This window comes from Megalopta genalis, chromosome 15 (genome assembly GCF_051020955.1).
Source record: "Megalopta genalis isolate 19385.01 chromosome 15, iyMegGena1_principal, whole genome shotgun sequence".
NCBI classification, from domain to species: Eukaryota; Metazoa; Arthropoda; class Insecta; order Hymenoptera; family Halictidae; genus Megalopta; species Megalopta genalis.
The window spans coordinates 4,578,398-4,603,406 of record NC_135027.1 but is presented as its reverse complement, the minus strand read 5'-3'; the positions used below and the strand labels follow the sequence as shown (position 1 = coordinate 4,603,406).

General features: G+C 45.0%; 1 protein-coding gene across 1 annotated transcript in view; it reads right to left on the bottom strand.

The window, feature by feature from the left end:
• The window catches only part of Dop1 (dopamine receptor, D1), a 71,180-nt gene extending 47,290 nt beyond the window's left edge, over positions 1 to 23,890 (bottom strand). The window contains exon 1 of the mRNA XM_033471812.2: positions 23,822 to 23,890. Within this exon, the coding sequence (XP_033327703.1) occupies positions 23,822 to 23,836 (15 nt within the window). The 5' untranslated portion in view covers positions 23,837 to 23,890. The remainder of the gene's footprint in view (positions 1 to 23,821) is intronic.
• Positions 23,891 to 25,009: the final 1,119 nt, after the last annotated feature.

Sequence of the window (25,009 nt, the reverse complement as noted above, 5' to 3'; positions counted from 1 at the left end):
ACAGGGTCCCAGTTCTTTTTCGGCCGAACGTTATCAGCATATTCTATCAGCGAAAATAAGAAAAAGTATCATATAAATATAGACTCAAAATTGCTTTATTTATATATACTATATAAATTTAGCGTTAATAAATCTCTTACAGCTGATGCGATTCCTAAACATTGGAAGACATGCTTTATTCGCTTTATATCCAAAAAAGGTGATACTTCTAGCACTGACAACTATATTTTAACCACAGTGTAGATTAACCCTCTCACTGTAGATTAACCCTCTATTGTAATATTGGAACAAAATGCTGCAAATATTTTTCCTCGAAAAAATGATATCGTCACGAGAATCAATGGATAATTAAATAACGAATTAAATATACTTGGACGCGAGATATCGTGTTCTAATAAAGAACACGCTGTTCCGAAACGTTCAAATTGTGTCCTCAAAATTTTCGGTTTCCATAGTACTGCTAGTTTCCGAGTGTCGGTCATTTAAAAACTGAGTCTGAGTGACCCAGTATGCCGTGCGTGTATGCGTTCGGTTTATACGGGACGCCCACGCAAAACCGGAAATCGTCTCGATGAAGCCGGCTATCGATCGAAGGAGATAACCAATTCAAAACGCTGGGCGCCTCATTATTCTTTTAACCGACGATAAAGATCTCCGCGCCGTTGCCCGCCGATCGAAAACGGAATGCGGCAGTTGGTAACCAACGTCATTAGCGACCCCGATGTCGGTCTCGCTTCCGCGAGACAGATCGGCCTGTAGGGCACCGTCGAAATCGGGGGCCACGAAACCACGCCCACCGAGAGAATGACCTAAGCAACTCCGGGAATGACTATCGTGGTCAAGCGGACACGCTCCCGGACGACTCCTTCAACGTTTCAAAGTGTGGTTAAACCGTAATCAAGGGAACGCGCGTTTGCTATTAATGCAGCGACGCCTGCGGTCTTCCCACGGAACTCTCCGGCAATTAATACGACCATCATGGAACGTGAACTTTCGTCTTTATCGCTGTGGGATCGACGCAACGATGGTCTGCGAATTCAAAGGTTTATTAGGATAACAATAGAGCGCTCGGAACGGCGTCGGTTCGTCCATCGATTGCCGCACAATTTCCTCGTCCGTTTCTTTTTCCTATTGGCATCGGAGCCGTGTACAGATTACAGTTCTTACCGCCGAGGCTTTCGGGTGTAAGCCGTGTTCTTTGCAGGCCGCGTGCTTTCCATTCTTTCTTTTTATTTACGGGCGAACGTCCATTCTAAGGTAAAACGAAACAAATCGAGACAAAACAAGTGCAGCAACAGCGAGCGCAGGGTAAAAAAAAATGTAGCAAAAGGGTAAAGAGTTTAATTTTTATATAAATTGAATGACCGAAATATCTGAGGGGATCAGCATCTGTACACTTGTGATCCGAATGCATTGATATTAACACTAAATATTAGCACTAAAAGCGACGAATTTCTGTTGCTCTGTAAGAACGATAAAACCGAATCTATTTAGACTTCCCATAATTTTTGTTACAACGAATACTCGGACTGTGAAATTCATGTAATAATTTCCTATGAAAAAGTCTCTCTATAATTTCAGCAATTTTAAAATACAAAATGTAAAACCGGTCATTTTAACCGGCTTGGTAGGTTTAGTGTTAATAGTGAAAAAGTCAATTGTAATGACACAAGGATAACACACGGCTTGCACCCGAAAGTCTCAAAAACGGTAAGAACTGTATGGTGCGAATAGAGAACTGTGAGAACCTCGAATCTCTGCGATGTGTATCGGTTGTTCCAAATAGGAGCGGTCTTTTGTCCTCGAGTAGGCGTGGTCTGTTGGCCCCGATTTCAGCTTCGACGGAATGAATTCGACTTTTGAATTCGACGGAAGGTCGGCGAGCCATTTTTTGGGAAAAATCCTCCGTGATCCTTGGGACAATTGGACGGACAGTCGTTGGCACTTTTTCTCGTTTCCGTTTGCCGTGCGGGCCTGTGCGAGCCTCGCTCGACGTGCTCGCCATATCCCTAGCCATTGTCGAGGGTTCTCTCCGGCTCTCTCGTTGACCGACACTGTTTATCTCTCGGCCTGTCGCTTTTCTTCTCGGCGTCGGCTCCCTTATCTGTCCCTCCGGGAGGGATAGCATACGCGTTATCGATCTCCCGCGCACTTGTCTTCCAACGTGTAAGCTGCCGCTGCCGCAGCCGGAGTCGGCAGGCAGCCGTGACAATCTTCTTAAACGAGATCCGACGACTCCGGGCCGAGGTTTCCTCGCAGTGTCGGCCATCCATTCGGTAAGTTCAGTTACGAAACCGCGGGACAACTTTCGACCGCATCTGCCACGATTCGTCTCCGCCTAGGAGCTTACTCTTGGCCTAACTCGCGCGCCGAGTTCGCTGCTCGATCAAATTTATGGCGACAGTTGCCAGCTGAAACGATATTTAACGGCGCCACCGACAGCGCCGCGAAAGAAACTTTTATGACCGTGGTTGCATTCGCCCAGAGTGAGTTACTGGCTCCCGGTTTCTGCTGCCGAACGAATCCCTGCGACTTCAGAATCGCTGCAGGATCAATCAGCCTCGCGGACCCAGCAGCCACTGCCCGCGCTGGTCGCAGCAGCTACCTTCAATCAATCCGTGCACCGTGTTCCCGTGTGCGAGAGCCGCGATCAATCTTTTCTTCGATCGCGGGATTTGAAACGCGAAACTCGGAGATCAAACTGGAGAGCTGAACGACGAGATTCTGATATTCTGATGTTCTGATACTTCTGATACTTTTGATATTCTGATATTCCAATACTTCTGATACTTCTGATATTCTGATATTCTGATATTTTGATTTTCTGTTACTTCTGATATTCTGATATTCTGATATTCTGATATTCTGATATTCTGATACTTCTGATACTTCTGATACTTCTGATACTTTTGATATTCTGATATTCTGATATTTTGATTTTCTGTTACTTCTGATATTCTGATATTCTGATATTCTGATACTTCTGATACTTCTGATACTTCTGATACTTTTGATACTTTTGATACTTTTGATACTTCTGATACTTCTGATACTTCTGATATTCTGGTACTAATGATATTCTGATACTTCTTATATTTCTGATACTGCTGATACTTCTGATACCTCTGATACTTCTGATACTTCTGATACTTCTGATACTTTTGATACTTTTGATACTTTGGATACTTCTGATACTTCTGATACTTCTAATAATCTGGTATTAATGATATTCTGATACTTCTTATATTTCTGATACTGCTGATACTTCTGATACTTCTGATACTTCTGATACTTTTGATACTTTTGATACTTTTGATACTTTTGATACTTTTGATACTTCTGATACTTCTGATACTTCTGATATTCTGGTACTAATGATATTCTGATACTTCTTATATTTCTGATACTGCTGATACTTCTGATACTTCTGATACTTCTGATACTTCTGATACTATGATACTCTGATATTCTGATACTCTGATACTCTGATACTCTGATATTCTGATACTCTGATATTCTGATACTCTGATACTTTGATTCAATTTATTTACTAAACGAGAAACCCCTTTGGGTGAGCGTTACATAGTCCTTCGCAGGTAAACACAGCACAAAGCAACTGTTGTATAAAACGATTTAACAGGGGGAAAATATGAAATGTTTCGCGATAAGTATTCACGTTAATCAACGCGCGATTTATACAGTTCTGTTCGCCATAAATTGTACCGAAGTTTCCCTGTCGAGAAAGTATTTTCGTTCAAATAGAACGCTGGTGTGCAATTAAAACAAAGTAAAACCACTAATTCCGGACAGACAATGAAGCCGTTAAGAACCTTCTAATAAAAGATAATATCGTTTATCAGTATGTAATCGTTCAGCAGTATGTAATTGTGATCAAATAGTGGTGTATTGATTATATATAGTAGAACTCTGATAAGTAGATCAGATTAGAAATGCATATTCCAGAAGTCGTCGAGCAAGTGAGAAACATCGTAATCTCGAAGTATTTGCGTTCTTAAAAAATCAGGACGCTCCACGTGCAAATCCGAGAGTTCGAGAAGCCTTACTCGTTATATTCTGTATACGCGTCGCAATTCGACCGACGAGTGTCGAACGTGGACTGGCGATATAAATCCTAGACGCATTGGCCTGGAACGAACCGTCTAGTAAACGTTCCGTGCCGGAACGGGTAATATAAATTGGCCTTAATTCGTAGCGAAATAACTTACGTCGCCCGGTTAGAGCGAATCGACGTTTGATCGGCAAACAAATCAAAACAGAACCGGAGGTGCGCGACGCGATCGGCAGTGCTACCGTGTTCCGGTTTTCGCGAATCAATGCAGGGCGGAGTTAAATATAGACGGACCGAAACAGAGGAGTGCAGAGTAATAAAAGCGTAACGAGAGTTTTACAATGAAAATTCCGTGGGAAATTACAATTTCCAGGTTCAGGAGAGTGCTCGTCGTTTCACCTGCGAATAATAAAACCAGCGGAACATTTCATTTCGCAGCGTTTTTCATATAGCAGAATCGCGCGCAAGATGCTAGGCTTTGCGGCAACTCCCTTTGAAGATAAACCGCGCGTCCCAGCCGTTGCGCGCCGTTCGAGATTACGCGAACGATCGTCGCGCGGCACCGAAGGGTGCGTCGAATCCCCCTATAGCGACGGAAAAGTTCCGCGATTTCAGCGCCCGGGCCAATTACCAGGAGGAACCGGGACCTCGTTAACGGTACGTCGGCGTAACTTATGGACCGAATACTGTGTCTCCCGGTGCAACTGCAACGTCGGCAATATCGGCTGCAACGGGCCGTTCGCGTAATGTATGCCGACGCGAATTGCGGCCGAGTATTCGTAAATTTCCACGATGCGTCTACAAATATTAATCACGAGCGCGGGCAAACTCGACGCTCCGCGCGTTGCGAGTTTGCGGCGGGCAACGCGAGCGAATCCGCGGAATTATTTGCTGGCATCCGACGCTCCTGTAAATAACAGCACGAGCCGAAAAATGACGAGCGCCGGGCTAACGTTCGATAAACTACGCGGCGGCCCGGAGCCGGGCCATTGGCTCGCTGGGAAAGTAATGCCAGCCTTTATTCGATATTATTAATCATCGTTTAGTCGGGGTTGAAAAGCCCGCCCTCCTCCCCCGACAATGGAACGGAATTACGGGAAACAATGGACATTAAACAATTCGACAAACGAAAATTTTGCACCAGCTCGATATACCGAATGAAAGCAAAAATATTTTAGTTTCACTTTGTGATAACTCCGCGCTGAATTAAATTGCTTGCTCGCGCGTACGTTTCTTTCGAAATAAATCGTCGCGGCGAGGGGTTAATAATTCTCTACTTAATACGCTTTGTTATATTAGATAGGCGTATAACAAAAGGGGTTTCTGCTCGTTTGATAAATATTGTTATTAGCATTGCCCGTGACTGTTCGTCGTTGCTCGCTTTCATATAAAATAACGATTCACAACGTTCGGGACACGATCAAGAATAAGCGACGTACGCCCTCGAGTCGAGGATTTTCGAATATCCGAAGAGAAAAATAGGGTGAATCTCCAGCGGTGGCAACGAGCGAGGGCACAAAACGACCGTCCGCTTTTTCACCGTACCGAAATCGTTAATCCGATCGATTTAGTTTGCGACGAACGCGAAAAGCCTACCCGGAGGATAGACGGCGAGTTAACTCGTCCTCGATGGATCGATCGATCCTCGGACCGAGAAGGAACTGCGGCTCGCGACACACAACGTGTTCGGTCGTAATGTTTGCGAGTCTGTGTATTATCGGAATATCGATTTTAAGCTCGTCGAGATGGAGAGAGATGGTGAGAGATAGAGGCGGAGGAGAGAGAAAGAGAGAGAGCGCGCGCGCGAGTGAGAGAGAGAGAGCGGCTTCGATAAAAATATCGAGAATTCAGGCTGAAGCAAGGGACTGGAAGAACCGAAAATAGGCAGAGCGCGGTGCGGTGGTCGTGACGACGACGCCCGTTCACGATCCACGCGAAACACCCTCGGACGTCGAGCTCGGAACCTGAAAACCTGCAAAACCGTGCCACACGTTGCCCTCTGTCGCTGCCTCTGCCCCGATCCGTTCCATTCCGCTTCGAGCGAGACCGAAATAGCGCTAATCGTTACAACCTGTTACCGCGGATTCTAGCTCTGCGACCGCGACTCTCTAATCGCCGAAACGGACCGGCGAACGGTTTTCGCGACTTCGACGATCGCTGGCCCAACGATCGTCTCTGTCGAGGGGATCCCAAGAACTTCGCAAGCGCGGGAAGGAATTTTCGAAGGAAGCGGTTCGCGACGACGCACGGTGAGCTGTTTTTCCCCGCGAAACGCGGTGAAACATTTTCTCACCGAGATCATATATTTATGATTATATATATTCAACTTTTCGATATTTCGCGATAATATGTATACATATAATTAATTAATTATTTTATATGTGCTTATAAACATCGAGCGCGTTGCAGAATCTATCTTTTAACAGCATTTATCAGCAAAGATATAATTTTAAAATACGTGCATCGAGTATCCAAGCGTTGAACCAATCAACGACTCGCGACCGATAAATTTGCAATTTCTGCGCAAGGAATTACTGGAAAATTATATAAAATCTCCAGCACTACTTGTCAATTTTTCGCGGAGCTTCTGCACCGCTACGATGGCATCAATAATTACAGCAACCCCTTTAACTACTCCTAATGCCACTTTGAAGCTGCATAATCGTGTTCAGAATTGAACAAACGGTATCAAAAAGTCATAATAAAATCGCGACCTACACGTTCAACTAATTATTAGCGAACAAATGTACGAATGAAAAAAAGGGGGGATATTTTTTAAAAAATTACTTTCTTTCGCGTTTTCGGGGCAAATGCCTCACGGTGCGACGCCAGGGGTTAAACGAGAAAACCGACGCACGTGAACATCCATTGTCCCGGATGACCGGCGTATCACTGGCGGCGGAAACACCTGTCGAGCTCGAAATGTGTGGCCACGCCCCCGCAACGCCGACGACGGGGCTGTAATTCGTAAAACGGAGAGTCAGCGACGCGTTCGATTGACTTTCGATGCCGGGCTCGGCGGCGATAAAAGCAAGACGGGGGCCGCGCGGGGGACGATAAACCCGGGTAATTCCGGAAATTCGGCTTCCAGGACGGTCTCGAGTAATCCTGAACCGCCATTCGACCTTTGGGAAGGGGGCAGGAGCCGCGTGGAGGAGCCTCCAGGACCTCTTCCGACGATGAATTCCCTCAGACCTTGCCTCACCACCTAATAACACACTCCTCGGCGTTATGGGCGACCCTTCGAACGAATATCGACGGGAAACGTGACCTATAGATGGGCCTAATCCGATCGAAAAATTTCTTTGCCGCGGATCGAATATAATTCAATGAGGATCGCGTAAAGAATCGCGATTTGTCTATCGATTCAGCAGCGTTGGACGCGCGTGGACGGAAGGGTCGGTGTATCGAGACTTGCCCGCATCCGTCACTTCGGCCGCGGTTAATTAAAATGTTACCCGGTGATTAATTTTCGATGGCGATGAACAAGTGATTTTATACTGAATGTAATATTGACAATAACGCCGTGGTGTCCCGGCTAAAGGATGCCTTTGTTATTTACGGAGATATTAAGAAACTTTATTAGCAAAAGTTGTTCAGCACAGGATATTTTAACTTTTAACCGTTAAACTATTTAACTATTTTAACTATTTTAAGTTAATTTTTTGTGCCCGAAAGTGCATACTACGTGCACTAAATTTCGCAAAATTCAATACAGCTTGTAAACAAAAATAGACAATTTTGGAAGAGGAAATACGATTATTCGTGACTTGCACTTCGTTTTTACAACCGTTGACAATCGGCAACTATAAAAATGAGCCGCGAGGCTCGATCGATCGTATCTCCTCTTTCCATAATTTTCTTCAGATTTTGTTTAAATGCGATACTTCGATAAAGTATATAATTCGATAAAGAATATGAAAGTACAGTAAATTCTCCAGAATTTTCCTTCAGCTTCTAATCAAAAATAGACAATTTTGGAAGAGGAAATACGATTATTCGTGCCTTGCACTTCGTTTTTACAACCGTTGACAATCGGCAACTATAAAAATGAGCCGCGAGGATCGAACGATCGTATCTCCTCTTTCCAAATTCTCCATTTCTGTTTACAAGCTGAAGGAAAATTCTGGAGAATCTACTATACTTTGATATTCTTTATCGAATTATATAATTTATCAAAGTATCGCATTTAAACAAACTATACAACTATAGTAAACTATAATAAATTACAGGCTTTTCAAAGAGATCGCAACAGATCGAAGGAAAATTTTCGTTAGAAAATCGCAGAGACCGAATTCGAGACGTCGCCCAGGCTCGGAAAAATCGTCGCCCGGCACGGAAGAAATTTCCGGGAGCGTCGCCGAGAAACGGAGCGAGGAACGGTGAAAAATTCGAGTTCCGGGCCAGCAGTCAGCGGTCGTAATTAAATCCCGTTTATCCTGATTGCGATCCGACGGGGGCTGCGACACGAATCACCGGAGAGGTCCGCGACTCGATTCGATCCTCGCGCCGAGCCGCGCCAAGACGAGAGAAGAGGAGAGGAGAACAGAATGAATTCCCGCGCCGATTTACTGGCTGATTGGATCCCGATCCGCGCGATACCGACAAATATCTTCGGCTGGAACGTGTCACTGGCTCGAACGGGAGCAGAACTCGAGGAGAGAGCGCGTCGCCGGCTTGAAATATCGCTTCCGCAGCGTCGCGAAAGAATAATTTCTCGCAGCGAAAATTTACTCGGGATTACCGGGTCACGCCTCTCTTCCGGCCCCCTCGCCTGAAATTCCTGCGTGAAAGCAAGAATTAACTGCGCCGCGAATGGGAATTCCTCATTCTGAAGAATGTTCTTCAACTATGAACCCGTATTATCGATTCCGGGCTTAACTACACTGCAGCATAGAAGAAAGTCATCCGACGTATTGTTCATTTGCAAAGTGCTTAAAGTTCTCAAACAGCCCTCCAATACTGAAAATTCAATTCAATATAGATGCCTCTATCGTCGGACTAAGAAGATGTGAATTCCCCGAAGTTCGAGATCACCTAACAGATTTTGTGTCTGGCATCAATCGTATAATCATTAACGATATACCGCGAGGATTCAACATAGAACCAATTTCATTTTTACCGTTCAACAACGATATTGTCCCGCCCAAATAGCGCAAATAAATTTTCCAAGACCACCGAAATTTCGGAGCTTCCTCTCCAAGAGAGCTCGTCCAGGCCCCGATTTATGGTCGACGTTCGCGTCCTCGCAGGAAGAACTGTGTCCTCCACCCTCCTAGAAGGGTCACCGAGCCTCCCGTTACGAGCACCCAGAGGGCCAGAGGCCGACGATTTAAACAGTTTCTGTTTACGGGATGAGAATCGTCGGTCCCCGCAGGGGTCGTCGGCAACGTGGTATCATTTTAGGCGCGGATTCATTTTAGGCCCGGGGGATCGACCCGATTCGGATTGCCTGTATCGGGAAAAAGTGGAGCGTGTAACGAGACGGCATGGTCGGATGAAAATCGCGGTCGACGCTGTTAACGCTCGGCAACGATGATTCCGAGCGATCGGCCGATCCCGTCGACGTCGAGGCCGACGGCGACGAATCTGACCACGCGATTCGGTGGCGGCGACAGCGTGAATTGCGCGGATCGAAGTGGCTGACCCGCGGTGCTTCGTCGTGAGAGCCACTCGGATCACCGAGACCATTCAGCCGACGTGAAAAGAAAGAAAAACGAGGGAAATGGAAGAGAAAGCGACGAGGAGAGACAACTTGAAAGTGCGAAACCGCTCCGAAAAGATATTGTACCGTAGAAAAGCTACACCGGGACGCTCGATGCATCACCGTGTTAAATTAGCTTTTGGTAGATCTTTCAATCGGTAATTAGAGTCGTCTTATTAACACATTGGCGACGGATGACGCGTATACGCGTTATTCGAGTTCTTTAGTTGGGCGCGGACGATGCGAATATACATCGTCGTTCAACTTTTCTTTAACAATGTCGCTGCAGTGTATGCGTGTTCAAGCAACTGGTATAGCAATTTTTCTAATTTTGTGCGATTATTATCATCGACACAAAACGGCCCCAATTATACCTCATCTGGAATACGCAAGTGTAATTTACATAAAATACAAGCGACTCATCGAAAGTTCCTGAGATTCATTTCCGGTATCTTGGCGACTACGATGTTAAAAATCGAACGTAACTATGACCCTATTTTGCTTGCTCCTAATTTATTTATTTATTGATTTATATTATATTATATATATATATACTTATATTATATATTATATTATATTATATATTTATATTTATATATATATATATATATATATATATATATATATATTATATATTATATTATATTATATATTTATATTTATATATATATAATATATATATATTATATATTATATATTATATATTATATATTATATTATACTCTTTCGTATATTCATTATACGAATAAATTATATAATCTGTATTTCAATACAGATAGAGGTCAGCAGTCATATCACATTACTTTAAAAAGTAAGAAAAGAGGTGAACGAATGTAGAGATCCGTCAAATCTATAATATTTACATTTAGAAATATCCTATCCATAATTAATTCTATGGAATTCTTGCCGAAGTATTAAATGGTATCTCAGTGAGGTCTGAGATGTAATTAAATAGAAACTTTAATGAAATGTCAGGACAACAGTAGAAACCATTTAGAACTGTACAAGTCTTGTCAACTTGTCTACACTGGAGAATAAGAGAATCACTGCGGATATACTTCTTTTTATATAGAATTATTAATAATGCTGTCGACTGTCCAGCGTTACTTAATTTACTTAACTTTAATGTTGCTGTGCGTACTATGCGCTCACTTCCACTATTCGCTATAGCCAAATTTAAAACCGACTGTAATTATGTTAACCAGTTAGCTGTATTCGATGAGTATACTCGTCATAGAAAAGTGGCAATATTTTGCGTCATGACGAGTATACTCGTCGCGCGCAAAAAGTAGTGACCGCTGTCTATTTAAATTGAAATTTTAGTAAAAGCGAAAACATATTCTCAAATTTCAAGACGTTTAGAATATTTTGAGGCCAATCCTGCGCGAAGGTGTTTACATCGTTATAAGAATAAAATTAAAAAAGAATCACGATATTCGTGTTCGGCGTGCAAAGTTAACTTTTATAAGTATGCAGTATATGTTAATGTCAAGTGAATAAGTAAATAAAATTAGTAATAAAATAAGTAATAAAATTTATAGTTTTATAAAATAGAACCATCTTTTCGATCCAACATTTTAACAGCGACGCTTATTCTGTGTTTGACGAGTATACTCGTCATCGCTTGATTCTCGCGACACATATAGCCGCGCGCTCTCTGAAAAGGAGGCGCCACAGCGAACTGGTTGATGCAATCACCGATAAAGTCGTTTCCTCCAGTGGCAATGTCTACAATTGTAAAACGACATTGCATGACACGCGCGCACGGCCGCCTCGCAACCTCGCTCGTACGGCACACGTGGCGTCACTTCCCTTCACAAATTTCTTCATTCTCCGCATGCCGCATCGGACCCAAACCCGTTATTTCAATAAATAAAGAACGTTCTGCAAAGCTTGACGGGATATTCGCAGAAATCCGCTTTGAAAACCTCAGAGTTCGTCGCGTTTCGCGCGGGTCCCGTTCCGCCGGAAGTTAAAAAGCAAATACCTGTCAAATATTTTCAGGAAAATTGCGACGCAACGGAATTTCGCGAAAGCGTGCGAACACTCTCGCCTCTATATTTTCTCCCGCTAAGAGAGACACGCGGAAGAAGGGAAAGCACGGTGAAAAATGGCAAATCCGAGGGCGGTTGAAAGTGGCTGGAAACGCGTTGGCTGTCAAACCCGTTGGAGAAGGGGCGCGAGTTATACCGAGGAATGATAAAAGACCCGAGGGAGAAGGGATTCGCGGAGGCGTTGCCAGTCGAATCTAACAACCGGCCGATCGCGGGTTTAATCGCGGTGGCAATGAACGAGCTCACTCTTTGAACAGCGCGCGCGTTTCACGAATAATCGTGTTCCGGCTGGGTAAACATGGCGTTAAAAAGATTCACGATCGGAGAATGGTCGCCGGCCGACACAAAGAGCTGCCTGGCAAAGAGGATCGAGAGCTCTATATTCCCCTCCCTCTCCATCTCCACCCCCCCCCCTCTCTCTCTCTCCCTCTCGATTGACACGAGTTCTCAATGGTATCAATGACGAAGGTGTACGATCCGATCCTACATAACGGCTTTACACCCGGTATTAGGACCACACCGAACAACGCGTTGTGTAACCGGCAGGGCTATAGTCGCCAGGATGAATGGCTATCTCTCGGGGTGAGATGGACACCGGTCCGCGATCCCATCGATCTAATCGCCGCCGACGCACGCGAACCGCTCGACGATCGAGGACGATTACCAAAACCGGGATCTAGGATCCCGAATATCCGGCACTCTCGCCGCAACGATTAAAACCTTCGTTTCGGGGACCGTTCGCCGGGAATTAAAGCGATTTATCAAAACCCACGCTCGCTACCAGAATTCGTTTCGCCGGTCCTGCCCACGGAAAGATAAACGATCCTGCCGAAACCCCTTGGAAAATGGACATTTGCCACCGTGGTGGTACATCGACGGTGCTTCGATCCCGGTTTAGCCGTTTCTTCCGTGCGTACCTCCTTATTTTGTCTCGCGTCGAAACTTCATCAATTATCAATTTAAAGCGACTCCGTAAAACCCAGTGATCCAGTGATGGATTGCGCAGACCAAGATGAGAGAATGAACTGCTCCGACTGCTGTAACGAGCTTTTCTGTGGTTACGATGATACTTTATTGTAATAAGCGTGCGAGGAATATAATAGTATTATTCGAAGAAAATCGTGTAATATTGAAGTACAATACGATACAGGAACAGAGAAGCCATTGAAAAGATCGGTGGACATAAAGCGAATCGGTATTAACCCTCGTAAACAGCGGTGGCTGTGTCAATTCTGACTCAGAGTATTTAAATCGTTCATTTGATTATTCAATTTTCGGCAATTGAATAAAATAAATTGCTGTTACATCAGCAACAACGGAAAGGCTAATAAGCCTGCTAAAAATATGCTAAAAGTATGTTTTGAAAAACTGCTGAATAAAGCTCAGAATTGTTTTTAGCACTGAACCTACCAAACCGGTCAAAATGGCCGGTCCGGCATTTCATATATTAAAGTTATTAAAATTATAAAGGCTATTTCACAGGAAACGATCGAATAAATTTCTTAGTCCAAGTATTCATTGTAATAAAAATTGTGGAAAGTCTAAATAAATTCAGTCTCGTCATTCTTCCAGAGCAACACACATTCGTCGCTCCCAATGCTCGGCAGGCTTAGCATTAGTTAGAATCGAAATAAAATTTGATTCGTCTCTTATCAAAATCGATAGCAAACGAAGCTCGTCCAATGAACGCAAATTGTTTCGTTCTACGAGGGTAACAATTAAAGCTGAAGAGGCCCTAATCAACGGAGTTGCGAAAGAAATCGCAGCGCGAGGGGTTAAGACGGGGACGCGCTCGGACAGGGTTCTGATTCCTAATCTATCGAAGATCTAAGAATACCGAGCAGCGTCCCTTCGACGAAAGTTCGCAGGAATCGCTTGCGCCGGATCCGCGCGAATAAATTGCCAGGCAGAGTCGTAGGCTCGTTAGCGGCCAGCCGGCGCTCCGCGCCGGCACGAAGGGTTAAATAGTGAAACTTTTTGTTCGAAGAGTGCTCGACACGCGATAATCGAAGGCGACGACGAAGTTCGTCGCAAATAACGTGCGACAAATTTAGCGAGAGAAGGATCGCGCGTCACTGTTTTCAACGGGATATAATACGAGAGAGCGGGCCCGCAGATAGAAGACACACGTGCAACCTTATTGACGTAATTTTACAGGCATGCGTTGCATATCCGTGTACCGGTGCGGTGCGCGGCCGTGTCCGCGTACGCGACATTCGGTCGGAATCGAAACCCCATCGAACTTCTATGGCGGCCGTTCCCGAGGAACGCCGGAAAAAAAACACACAGAGAAAAAGTATTTCCGCGGATCGAATTAATATCATTGCGCTGGTAATTCGAGACTGTGCCGCGAGAGCCGAACATTATTCGAACGTCGAACCAGGACGGATCGAGCATCCGCTATACGTTTCAGGATTTATCCAGGAATTTGTTGCGCCCAATGTACCAAATACCTGCGAATAAATGATGAATAATTAAATCGCGCGTTCACCGGTGCGGTTCGCTTTCCACAAGCCTGTTATTAATTCGCGTACCAATTAATTCGTTTCGCGACGAATTTTCGGCGCACTCGTCCGCGATCTCCCTCGCAATTTCTTTCCACTCTACGGCGAGTTGTACGATCTCTTCCAAAAAATAGGATAAAAATGAAACGAAGTTTCTCCGTTCTATCGTCTGAAAGCCATAGACGAGCGCAAACAACGCGAAACATTCGCCGATCCGAACGGAACTGAAGTTATAAAAATAATCGCATCACAGAAAAAAAGAAACAGTTTCTTAGTATACGGCTGCGATTCTGCTGCAACACGTGATGTATTGCGCGTAATCTGCGGTTAACGAATGCTTGGGATTATGCGAAAGGGACCGAACGTTTACGTCGCGGTGCAAACGATTTTTTATTCGATTTTTCGAAGGAATCGAGAGCACCGTGCGTCGCGTCGTTTTGAATACGCGACGTCGAGTCACAGCGCCGTAAAGCGTTAATGTGGGGGCGTGTATAAAAAGCTCGTAGCAAAGGGTTAATAGGGATTAAGCGCGGCGCGGCGGCGATTCGAGAGCTCGAAGCGTTACGGCTTATTGCGGCTTATGCACTCCGGCGAGAGTTTGCCGGTCTAAACACTGTGTATACTACTGGTAATCTCGGATTGATCAGACGTGCCGCGCCACGAGCGTAGATTGTTTATTAACTCTGTCTCCCGGGCGTGCATTAACTTTCCGCTAAATTAGATTGTTCTCGAGCGGGGATCAGCCGGCGGCACGGCCGGGCCACCAAAATTTATACAAAGGCTGAGCACAGGAGCTCGCGAGGGACCCCTAATTACAGAATAGGAATACGAAAGTACCGGTAAACCGAGCGAAGCCCTTCCGCAGTGCCGCGAAAGCAAAGCCCGATTCGACCTACATCCCGTTCGAACAGCAAAATTTCGTATCGATACCGGCGAACTTGCCTCCCACGAATCCCTTCCGCAGAGTTTAAGGGGCAAATCAAATTTTCAAGATTCGCATTTCATTCCCAGGGTTTTCCTTTTCAGTTTCTTCGCTTCCTCGAAGCGTACCCGCGCGCGTATTCTCCCGGGAATCAAAGTTTCAAGATATCATCCGAGGGATCGTCTACACGTGGACGGTTCAGAAGCCAATCTGTGTGAGTCCAGTTTTCTTTGAAAATAAGTTAAGCAGTTCGAACAGATTCTTTATCGTAGCATCTTCCGGTCGATAAATCAATACAGTTGATTTCTTCGTAAATAAACAATATATTGGAGCACTTCAATTGACCTCGGACGGACCGAACAAAATTGTTCAGAGGGAATTGTTTTTTCTAAAAACACATTGACAACACATCTCTTTTTGTTTCTATTCTGATTAAGCTCGTTCCTTTCCAGTTCCGTATTCCGATTTTTCTAAAAATTTTAAAATCCAAGCGAAATATGATACTGAGAAGCAATTGTTCGAAGATGCTAAATTCAAAGGTGCTAAGTTCTTCAACTTTTTTTTATAATTCGGGTCCGAAACAATGGTTTGCTCACGAGAACTTTGCCAGAGACCTTGTTTCCTGGACCAACAGATGTTGTGCAAATCATTACAATCTGGCCTCCTCGCTTTCTCGCATTAATATTGTTGATGATCCGAAGTGTCAGTGCGGTTGTTTGGAGCATGATCTAAATCACGCCATATGGCAGTGACCACTATATGACTCCGAAAGTAATGCTGTGACACGTAAACTTTATCAACTTGGTTTCCCCTTACACGATAGATGCCTTTTTATGTAAATTATACATTCGACCACTGTTAATAATTTTTAAATTGCTTAAAAAGCACGACATGCATCCTTAAGCGTTAGATACAGTACTTGATAAGTTTCATGTATTCAAAGTGATGTGTAATAATATTGTACAATATATTGTATATGTAATAGTAATTTTGTAATAATATATTACAAAATATATTGCTAATAACCCCGTAGGGGGTTTCATAGCTCAATAATAATAAAAAAAGAAGTTCATTCGTATGCCATCTTACAATAAAAATTGTGCTTTGCATTATTAGTGGCATTATTATTTTTTGCAGCTAATTTGCACAATCTTTTTCTATCTCAATGTTAAGATTAATGGATTTACACTGATTGGCTTCCGTGCCGTCCATATGAACCGTTCTGACTGCTGGTAAAAATTGCATAATATGCAATAATATTGTACAATATATTATATATGTAATAGTAATTTTGTAATAATATATTACAAAATATATTGCTAATAACCCCGTAGGGGGTTTCATAGCTCAATAATAATAAAAAAAGAAGTTCATTCGTATGCCATCTTACAATAAAAATTGTGCTTTGCATTATTAGTGGCATTGTTATTTTTTGCAGCTAATTTGCAAAATCTTTTTCTATCTCAATGTTAAGATTAATGGATTTACACTGATTGGCTTCCGTGCCGTCCATATGAACCGTTCTGACTGCTGGTAAAAATCGTGCGAAATAAAAATGATTTACGTCATGATAGGAAAATAGAGAGAGAGTTATCGCAACAGTTACTTACGTCGCCCACTCGCTCTTTGTAGATTCTAACAAATTCGAGTTCATTCGATGGATCGTGATACAAATTGAGCTCCTAGCGTGACCAAAAAATCGTGCCACCCACAAATGTGAGCGGCGTGGCAGTCAAATTTGTCGGTAATTGATAGGAAAGTTGCGGCGTTGACGCGCAACAGGCGCAAAGCCGACCGGAAGTAGCTCGCGTGCGATCGTCGCAATCCTCGGACTGATAGTCTATCGGTCTATCGGATCGTGCGGGATAAGTGGCCGGTTGCCAGAGAATTTTCAAGTTCCTCCGTCTCTTTGAAATCGCAGACCTTATCCGTAGACATTGGCACAGATTGGGGCGATAAACAATGGGCAAGATATTAACCCTTCGCGCTCGAAGCCGTTTAGTCCCCGAAACGCGGACGTTTCTTTCGACTTGGAATATTTCCATTTTGTACGATCTTTTTCATTTCGTCAATTTGACGAGTTCGAAATTTTTTAATTTACGATCATTAAAATTATAGTATAATTATATTATATATGAGGAAATTATTCAATAAATTTGTTTTCATTAATAAACTTGTTTCGTACGAAACTGGATCACACACTATATAGAAATGTTTTAAAATTAGACTTGGAATGACTTGTATCTTTTTGGTACGTTAAAGATATTAGTTTACTAAACAATGTCTAAAAAATTGTTTGCAAAGATTCAAATTGGTTGGGATGCAAAGAAAATTAGATTAAAATTCGTGAAAAAAAGCGTCAATCGATTTCGATGAAATTTTCATCGAGTATACAAATTACTAAGATCTACGAAATGCATTTCTTCAATTTTCGTTATAGGCTCAGATAAAAAATGTTAGAAAACGTGATTATTTTATCTTGTTTCGCTATTCCAAGTAGTTGAACTTTTTACAAACTATTTCATAAATGTTGCCTAGTTTCTCGAACATCTAAAAAAATAATACAAGCCATTCGGACCAATCTGAAAAAAGTTATTCTGAATATTATTGTCGTTATTTCACAAAACAGCTGATTTTAGCGTTGCGTAAACCCAGCGTTAAGCACGTTTACTCGCACCGCGCTCGAGTTTTCATCGATTCGTTAGATACGAACAAAGTGGGCGACGTAAAAATTGTTTCGAGTTACGGAATCGCAATTTTTCGAGTTAAGATCGAGTTGAAAGGGTTAATTGGTTGCGTGACATACGGAGATCCGAGAACCGGAATAAGAAACGTGGATCGAGATCGACCGTAAAGTCGTGCCGTACTTATCCAATAGAAAAACGGAGGGACAAAGAGTTGAAAGTCGTTTCGAGCCGGTGGGGGCCGCGATTAAATAAATGATTATCGCGAAGAGACGCCCCGACGCCAGCTAGAAGCCTGTAGGAATTCGAGATAAGCCCTCAGTCTCCGTTTTCTCTGGCGCGAAACGTCAAGAATTCGCGCGAGCGAAGGGCGAGCTTTAACAAAAACGCTCGCAGCCCTCCGAATATAAAGGGACCGGAGGGATAGCGATAAATGGAATCAGCTGGACACTGCAATTGCCTCTGTATGGGGTGGTCCCTTCCTGCGAAGAGCACCGCGGCGAGAAGCTGCTTTGTAATTATAAAGGGATTGTTTCTCTACCCTTGGATCGGAAGAGTCACGCCTCTATCGGACCCTCCGAGGAACAGCTTTAAGAAGCGCAGTTTGCCTTAGCCCTTCCAGGCCCTTCTTGGCAGCTTGCGATCAGAATGAGATGGGGCGAGACTGCTCTCTCTCCCTTTCTCTCGCCCTCTCTCTTTCCGAGGAATCATCTCGCGAGGCCACGCACAGCACGCCGGCGCTGCCTCGAAATTCTCTTCTTACAATTAATCACCGGTATCGATCATCGTTCGTTTAGTTTCGGAAGGATTAGTCGCCCGTGGTCTCGGATCGATAGGCGAACGACCCGCGGGCTCGAGATCGCAGCGAAGCAATTTCCGACGATTCCGCTTCCGTTTCTCTGTCGGCAGCGAAAAAATTCGGCGCAGGATTTTCTCGAATTCCATTTCCTCGTCGATTACCCGCGAGCTCGAGGATCTTTCGCTTTAAACCGACCGCGACCCAAAGTTCTTTCGGTATCGGGAATCCTACGGAACCCGGCAAAGATTGAAAATCGTCCACGCGATCGCCGCGACAGTTCTATCGGAAGGAGCTTCCTTTATTCCGACATTAACCTTCGTTCGTGTTTTTCGTTCTACCGAGTGGATCAACGTGAAATTTATTTCTATATTTATCGATTGCTTCCAAACGCTCCGCTATTTTGGCTATTAAGGGTAATTAACGCTAGATTTACGGAACCCGTCAAAATGACGGGTCGCTAATTTTTTAATATACATTTATGAGCTATTCATTCAATTTATATATTACCTACGGCAAATATTACAATATAACATTCGTTCAAAATCACAATAAATATCTTATCGTTGCCTTTATAAATTAATATAAAACAGCTGTTTTTTGTGCTCCGTAAATCTAGTGTTAAAACTGTTCTTTAAACACTCCTTTGAATAATGGTAAACTTTTGCTGTCAATTAATCAAATAAATGAATAAATAAATTTTTTTAAAGATAAAAATGACTAACTTATCATCCGGCACCTCGATTTCTATTATTTTACGTTATTGTGTCGTATCATGTCCACGTCATTTGCTTTATCATTTCACTTTGCCTTTTTCTCGTTTGCACCCCGATCGTTACGATTTGTATTGTATACTAAAGAGTTCGTCCCGTTAAACGAATAAATATAATTATTACAGTTCTCAGTAATTTATCGAGAATTATTCGAATAAGCCGAGACAAGATGAAGTTATAAACTTCCTTAATAAGATAAACGAAATGCTATCGAGCCCCGCACTCTTGGCGCAGTCGAGCCGCGATAGTTTAAGACGAATATCGCGAATCCCAATATGAATGTTAAATGAATTCGGTCGTTGATGACATTGTCTTTTTTATTAGATAACTATCGGCAACATGACCGGAGTATACGGACTCAAAGTTGGCCGAAGACAGGTTTGCAATGGCTTCGGAATCATGTTCGTCGACGTTATTAACATGTTGACTGCCACGCGTATTTACAACAAAATCTCCTACAGGCCACCCGTGCCGCTATAGGAAGCGTGCGCTGTTAATTCATATCTGTTTCTGTCCCTGCATGAACAGTTGGAATCTTTGCCGAGTACCGAATGGTATAACTTAAAATCTCTGCCCTTATTTTTTTTCAATAATGAAAAGAGATCGGATTGCCCGGAAGGAGAAGCATAAATAAAATTACATCGTCAGATTCTGATTTGGATACTGATAAATATAATCTTAGTGATAATGAATGTTATGAAGATACTATTGACGAGATTTTATGAGAATTGGTCATGGAAGAAGAAAGAAACGTTGATGATACTGAGGAAGCTACAGTTCAAATAAAAGATACGAAATGGACCGATCAGAGGCACGAGCATGTCTGAAAAAACAAACAACTTTTTGTCCAAGCTGTCCTGATCAACCTCAACTTTGCAGAGAATGTTTTAATGTTATACACTGCGAATAATTTTTTTAATAAACCATTTTTATAAGAATTCAATAGTTTCATTACCTCCTGTAGAATATTTGTCGAAATATTTTCGGAAATCCTTTGTAAGTAGTCAAATCAGCGTCACCCGAATTACAGGTGACGTGGCCTGATGAGAACTTTTGCTGTCACCCGAATACGGGCGACGCGGCAGTCAACGCGTTAAAGGACATTTCTTACGACATCTTAGAATTACCGATGACTCTACGAAGAAGTTCTTTCTACTCGACGAAACAAATCGGCGTCGATATTGATTAATTCCTCCGCGCGGATCAGAGATTTAAGTCGTGACACGATTCTTCCTCGCGCCTTTGCGAACTCGACCCGGTCGAGTGTCCGAGGAACTACGAGAAATCCGAGTACCTCGAGGCGATCGCTGCTCTGGAAGAAGTTTGTCTCTCCAGATCGAGTTGAAGTTAAACGAAATACATTACGGAGGAACGCAGTGGGGGCGGGGGGCGGTAGGGCGAGGAACAATCTCCGGCGTAACTTTTTCAAACGGACACAAGAGTTAAGTATTCCGGGGGATCGTTGAAGAAACAAAGAGTCGAGCAATTTTCCCGTTGACCAGTTGCATCGAAGAGGACGACCGTTGGAAACGAGAAAGGGAGGGACACACCATCGATTCGGCTGTTCTTTACGTAGGCCGGCGTTTTCTTGACAGGGACCTCCGGGATCGAGAATCGAGTCGATACAGTCCTTCGACCGAAAGCTCCCGGGACAAGGAGCGGAAAAAGTTCTCTGGAGCGCCGCCCTCGAAGCCCGTGCGTCCGTCAAGAGCACTCCGGACGAGCAAACTTCCCACCCCCCGGCCCTCGAAATCCAACCGAGAACAATTTCCGGGAGTTGTCGGGTCGAAACTATACCGAAGGCATGGGCCTGCAACCGGAACGGCCGACAAGATTCGAAACTTGCGGCATTGGCTCGCGAACGGAACCTCTCCTGGCTGCCACCGTTCCTCTAGAATACATCCAATGAAATACGTCCAATCGAATCGTCGACGCAGTTCACGTATTCCTTCGTTAGCACTCCGCCTTTTTAGCGTCGGCAACCGTAAGAGAACCGCCGCGGGATCGAAGCAACTTGTCCGGCGAAACGAACGTCGACGGTTTTATCGTGGCCACTGGTTCGCTTCGAATGAATTTTCTCGAACTCTCTCGTTCCATATGCTCGTTCTACGTCCAGCCGTACAGTTCCATTAACCGATGGAGCATAATTATCCTCCCCTATCGGGGGGCGGCCGGGATATTTTTTGTTATTTTGACATTAACCCTCGTCTTTTTTTTCGCAGTTATTAAGTGGGACAGCGTGAAATTAACGACGAATCGATGCACACCGCGATAACGCACGGAGAGCTGCCGACTATTTTTATTCGGAAAAGTAACTCGACGGGAGAATCGATTGGTTTTTATGTTCCGGTGTTCCCGCGTCCCCCTAAAAGATTCTCCGAATTCATAGCGACGAATTGGTCGGTCGTCGATCGACGTTACGGCACGGCAGGATGATTCGAACATCGTCGAGAGGCCATTTTGGAGCCGACAGAGAGGACACTGTGCGAGGGATGTGATCGTCCATCGTCGGCTGGCTCGTGCGAATTCGTAGTCGGACGCGTATCGACGGAAACGTGAAATCACTGCGAAACTTTCGGAATCGATGGCGATCAACTTCGCGTGCGGTTTTCTCCGTATCCAGAGCCGAGACCCGGCAGTCCGATCGTCGGCGGCGTTTTGATCGCCGATGCTCCACCCGGTTCCGAAGCCGTCGAGAGCCGAAGTTCCACGCACAGAGCTGAATCTGCGCTCGACCGGCGAGATAATCCAAGGCCGTGTCCTCGGGCCCGTGAAAACCAAACGACTTGGAAATGCGAGTGCGCCACGGCCGATTAAATTCCATCGGGATCGAGAGCGACCCATCGAGCGGCGTTCACCTTTCGGATCCGAGGCCTGTTGTCGCTCGTCGTCGGCTGTCGCCTGTTCCCTCGGGATGATTCCTCGAATTCCTCTCCCTCTCTCTATCTCACTGCCCGAGGAATTCCGTGCCTCCGTCCGGCCTCGCACTGGCTCGATTCTCGACCGGAACCCGGCTTCCGACAGAATCCAGTCGAGCGCCGATAAAATCGTCGGGTCCTCCTCGGCGCAACGGGCGTCTTCTTCCGGCCGACGAATTAGCGGCGTTTACCTGTTGATCGAATTGTTCACCGGCTTCCCCGAACAGCACCATTCGAGCCCGAATTCGTAGCGGTTCACACGCGCACGCGACGCGGTACGCGCGTCAAACGAACGAGCGGGAAGTAGAGAGTTTCTTTTCGTCACTTTTTCGCGCTCTCCTCGGCTGCCGCGAGGTGCCCTCCGTCATGGTGGAGGCAGCGTGGAGCAGCATAGATCATCGGCGATCGGCTCGAATTCGCGCGCGCGATCCAGAACTCGATCGGCACGCTCGCGGCCCTGGATCTCGGCCACCGGCCCGATCTACGGGTGCCGGCGTTCCGAGATACACTTGGACACCCATCGGCGGCGTTCCGACGGACGATACTTGGCGCGCGGCGAGCCAAGCCAACGAACAGAGACACAGAGACAGACAGCGAGAAACGAGGAATGATCATGCTTGTTTTCGTGCTGGTGGATGGATAGTCGAAAGAGAACGGAGCAACGTGACGGTAAACTTGTCGGAGTGTGTCGGACACTGTTTTCTCATGCACGTATGCGACCCACCTACGTGTGCGTACGCTCGCGTACCTACACCTCTACGCGCGGCAGCGCGAGTACGCGCGCGTACGCGTAAATACGCGGAGTGGCCCGAGGGCTGGGAGGTTCGCTCGATTTGTCATTTAATCGGCGCGAAGTTACGATCGAGGCGAGGCGAGGCGAGGCGAGACGAGGCGATCGAGCTCGATTGTCTCGCGCAAAAAAAAAACGCGGTTTCGACGGGACACGATCGGCCGACCAAGATCAATAGAGCGGGAACGCTGTTGAAAGACCAGCGAGAGTTTAATCAAACACGATCGACCGAGACCGATCAAATAACGAGCTGTTCAGCCGATGAAATCTCGACGATTAAGGGCCTGGAACGCTATCGATGGACCGAGACCGAAACGATCGAACGCGGCGAAGCGCCGTTGCGGGACCGCGAGGGACACCGATGGAACTTGCGACCGACGATAAGAACGATCTTTCGTTTTTTTTTTATAACGATGGAACCGAAGGAGCCTCGTTCGGAACACTTTAGCCGGCCACTGTGTACTGTGTAGTCACGGGAGAGAGAGAGGTGTACGGTGTTCGCGTGCGACACGCGTACGTTTATGTAGGTGGGATCACGAGTAATTTCGGCGGTCCGGTTTCGAGTCGAGAGAGCGTGCTGGTGTTTCTGGGTAACTTCGTAGCTCACCTGGGGTAGAATCATGACGTGCGGCAGCTGGCGCGCCTCGCCGCGCACTGACTCTTCCGCACCCCGAGCACGGCCGCCTCGCTCACCCCCTCCCGGACTTCTCTTCGCTACCCTCCGCGACCCCACCAACCTGCCACCAAGCTGCCAGCAACCTGCCGCGACCCGCCAACCCTCCGAGCACAACCCTCTCCGACTCGACTCGGCTCGGCACGACGAGACGAGACGGGACGCGACGGGACGCGACGCGACGGGACGGGATGGGACAAGACGAGACGAGACTCGCTCTCTCGTGGCAGCATCCACTGCCACCCACTTTCTGTCCTCTCCTTAACCCTATGTCCCCCTGGCTCTTTGGCCCTGTGTCCTCTCATCCCTCTGTCCATCCGCCGCGCATTCCTCGCGAAAAACGACGCCGATTCGGCCTCTTCCTCGCGAGCTTTTCGCCGGCATCCCGGCATCCACCGCCATCCCCTTTCTGCTCCAATTCGCCCTTCTCCCTAACCCTCTGGCCCTGTGCCCTCCAGCCCTGTGTCCCTCCAGCCCTCAGTCGCTGTTCCTTCGTGTTTCAGTGTCCCGTATTCCTCACGAAAAACGGAGCCCGATTCAGCCTGATTTTATTTATTTTATTTATGAACGGGCCAAGGGCCTCTCTTGCTACGAAGAAGAATCGGGGGAACACTGGCGGGAATGGGACACTTTTATTTAGGACATGGTAACAAGAAAACTGGACGATCTATCTACTTCTAGTTTGAAACGTTCGAAAGATCAACTGTTTTATTATGATAATGCGTAGAGCGAATGGGACGGTGTAATAAAATAGAGTAGTGTTGGTATTAATCTTATGAGCGCTGCTTTTCTATCCATTTTAGGTACATTTGATATTATTACTAATCTTAGATTAGATAATATTACAATAGGTAGTATTATATAGTAAGTAATGTTGTACTAAATAGTATTATATCAAATAATATTATACTATGTAATATTACATACTAAATAATATTATATACTAAATAATATCATATACTAAATGATATTATATACTAAATAATATCATATACTAAATAATATTATACCAAATAATATTATACCAAATAATATTATACCAAATAATATTATACTAAATAATATTATACCAAATAATATTATACCAAATAATATTATATATTAAATAATATTATACTAAAT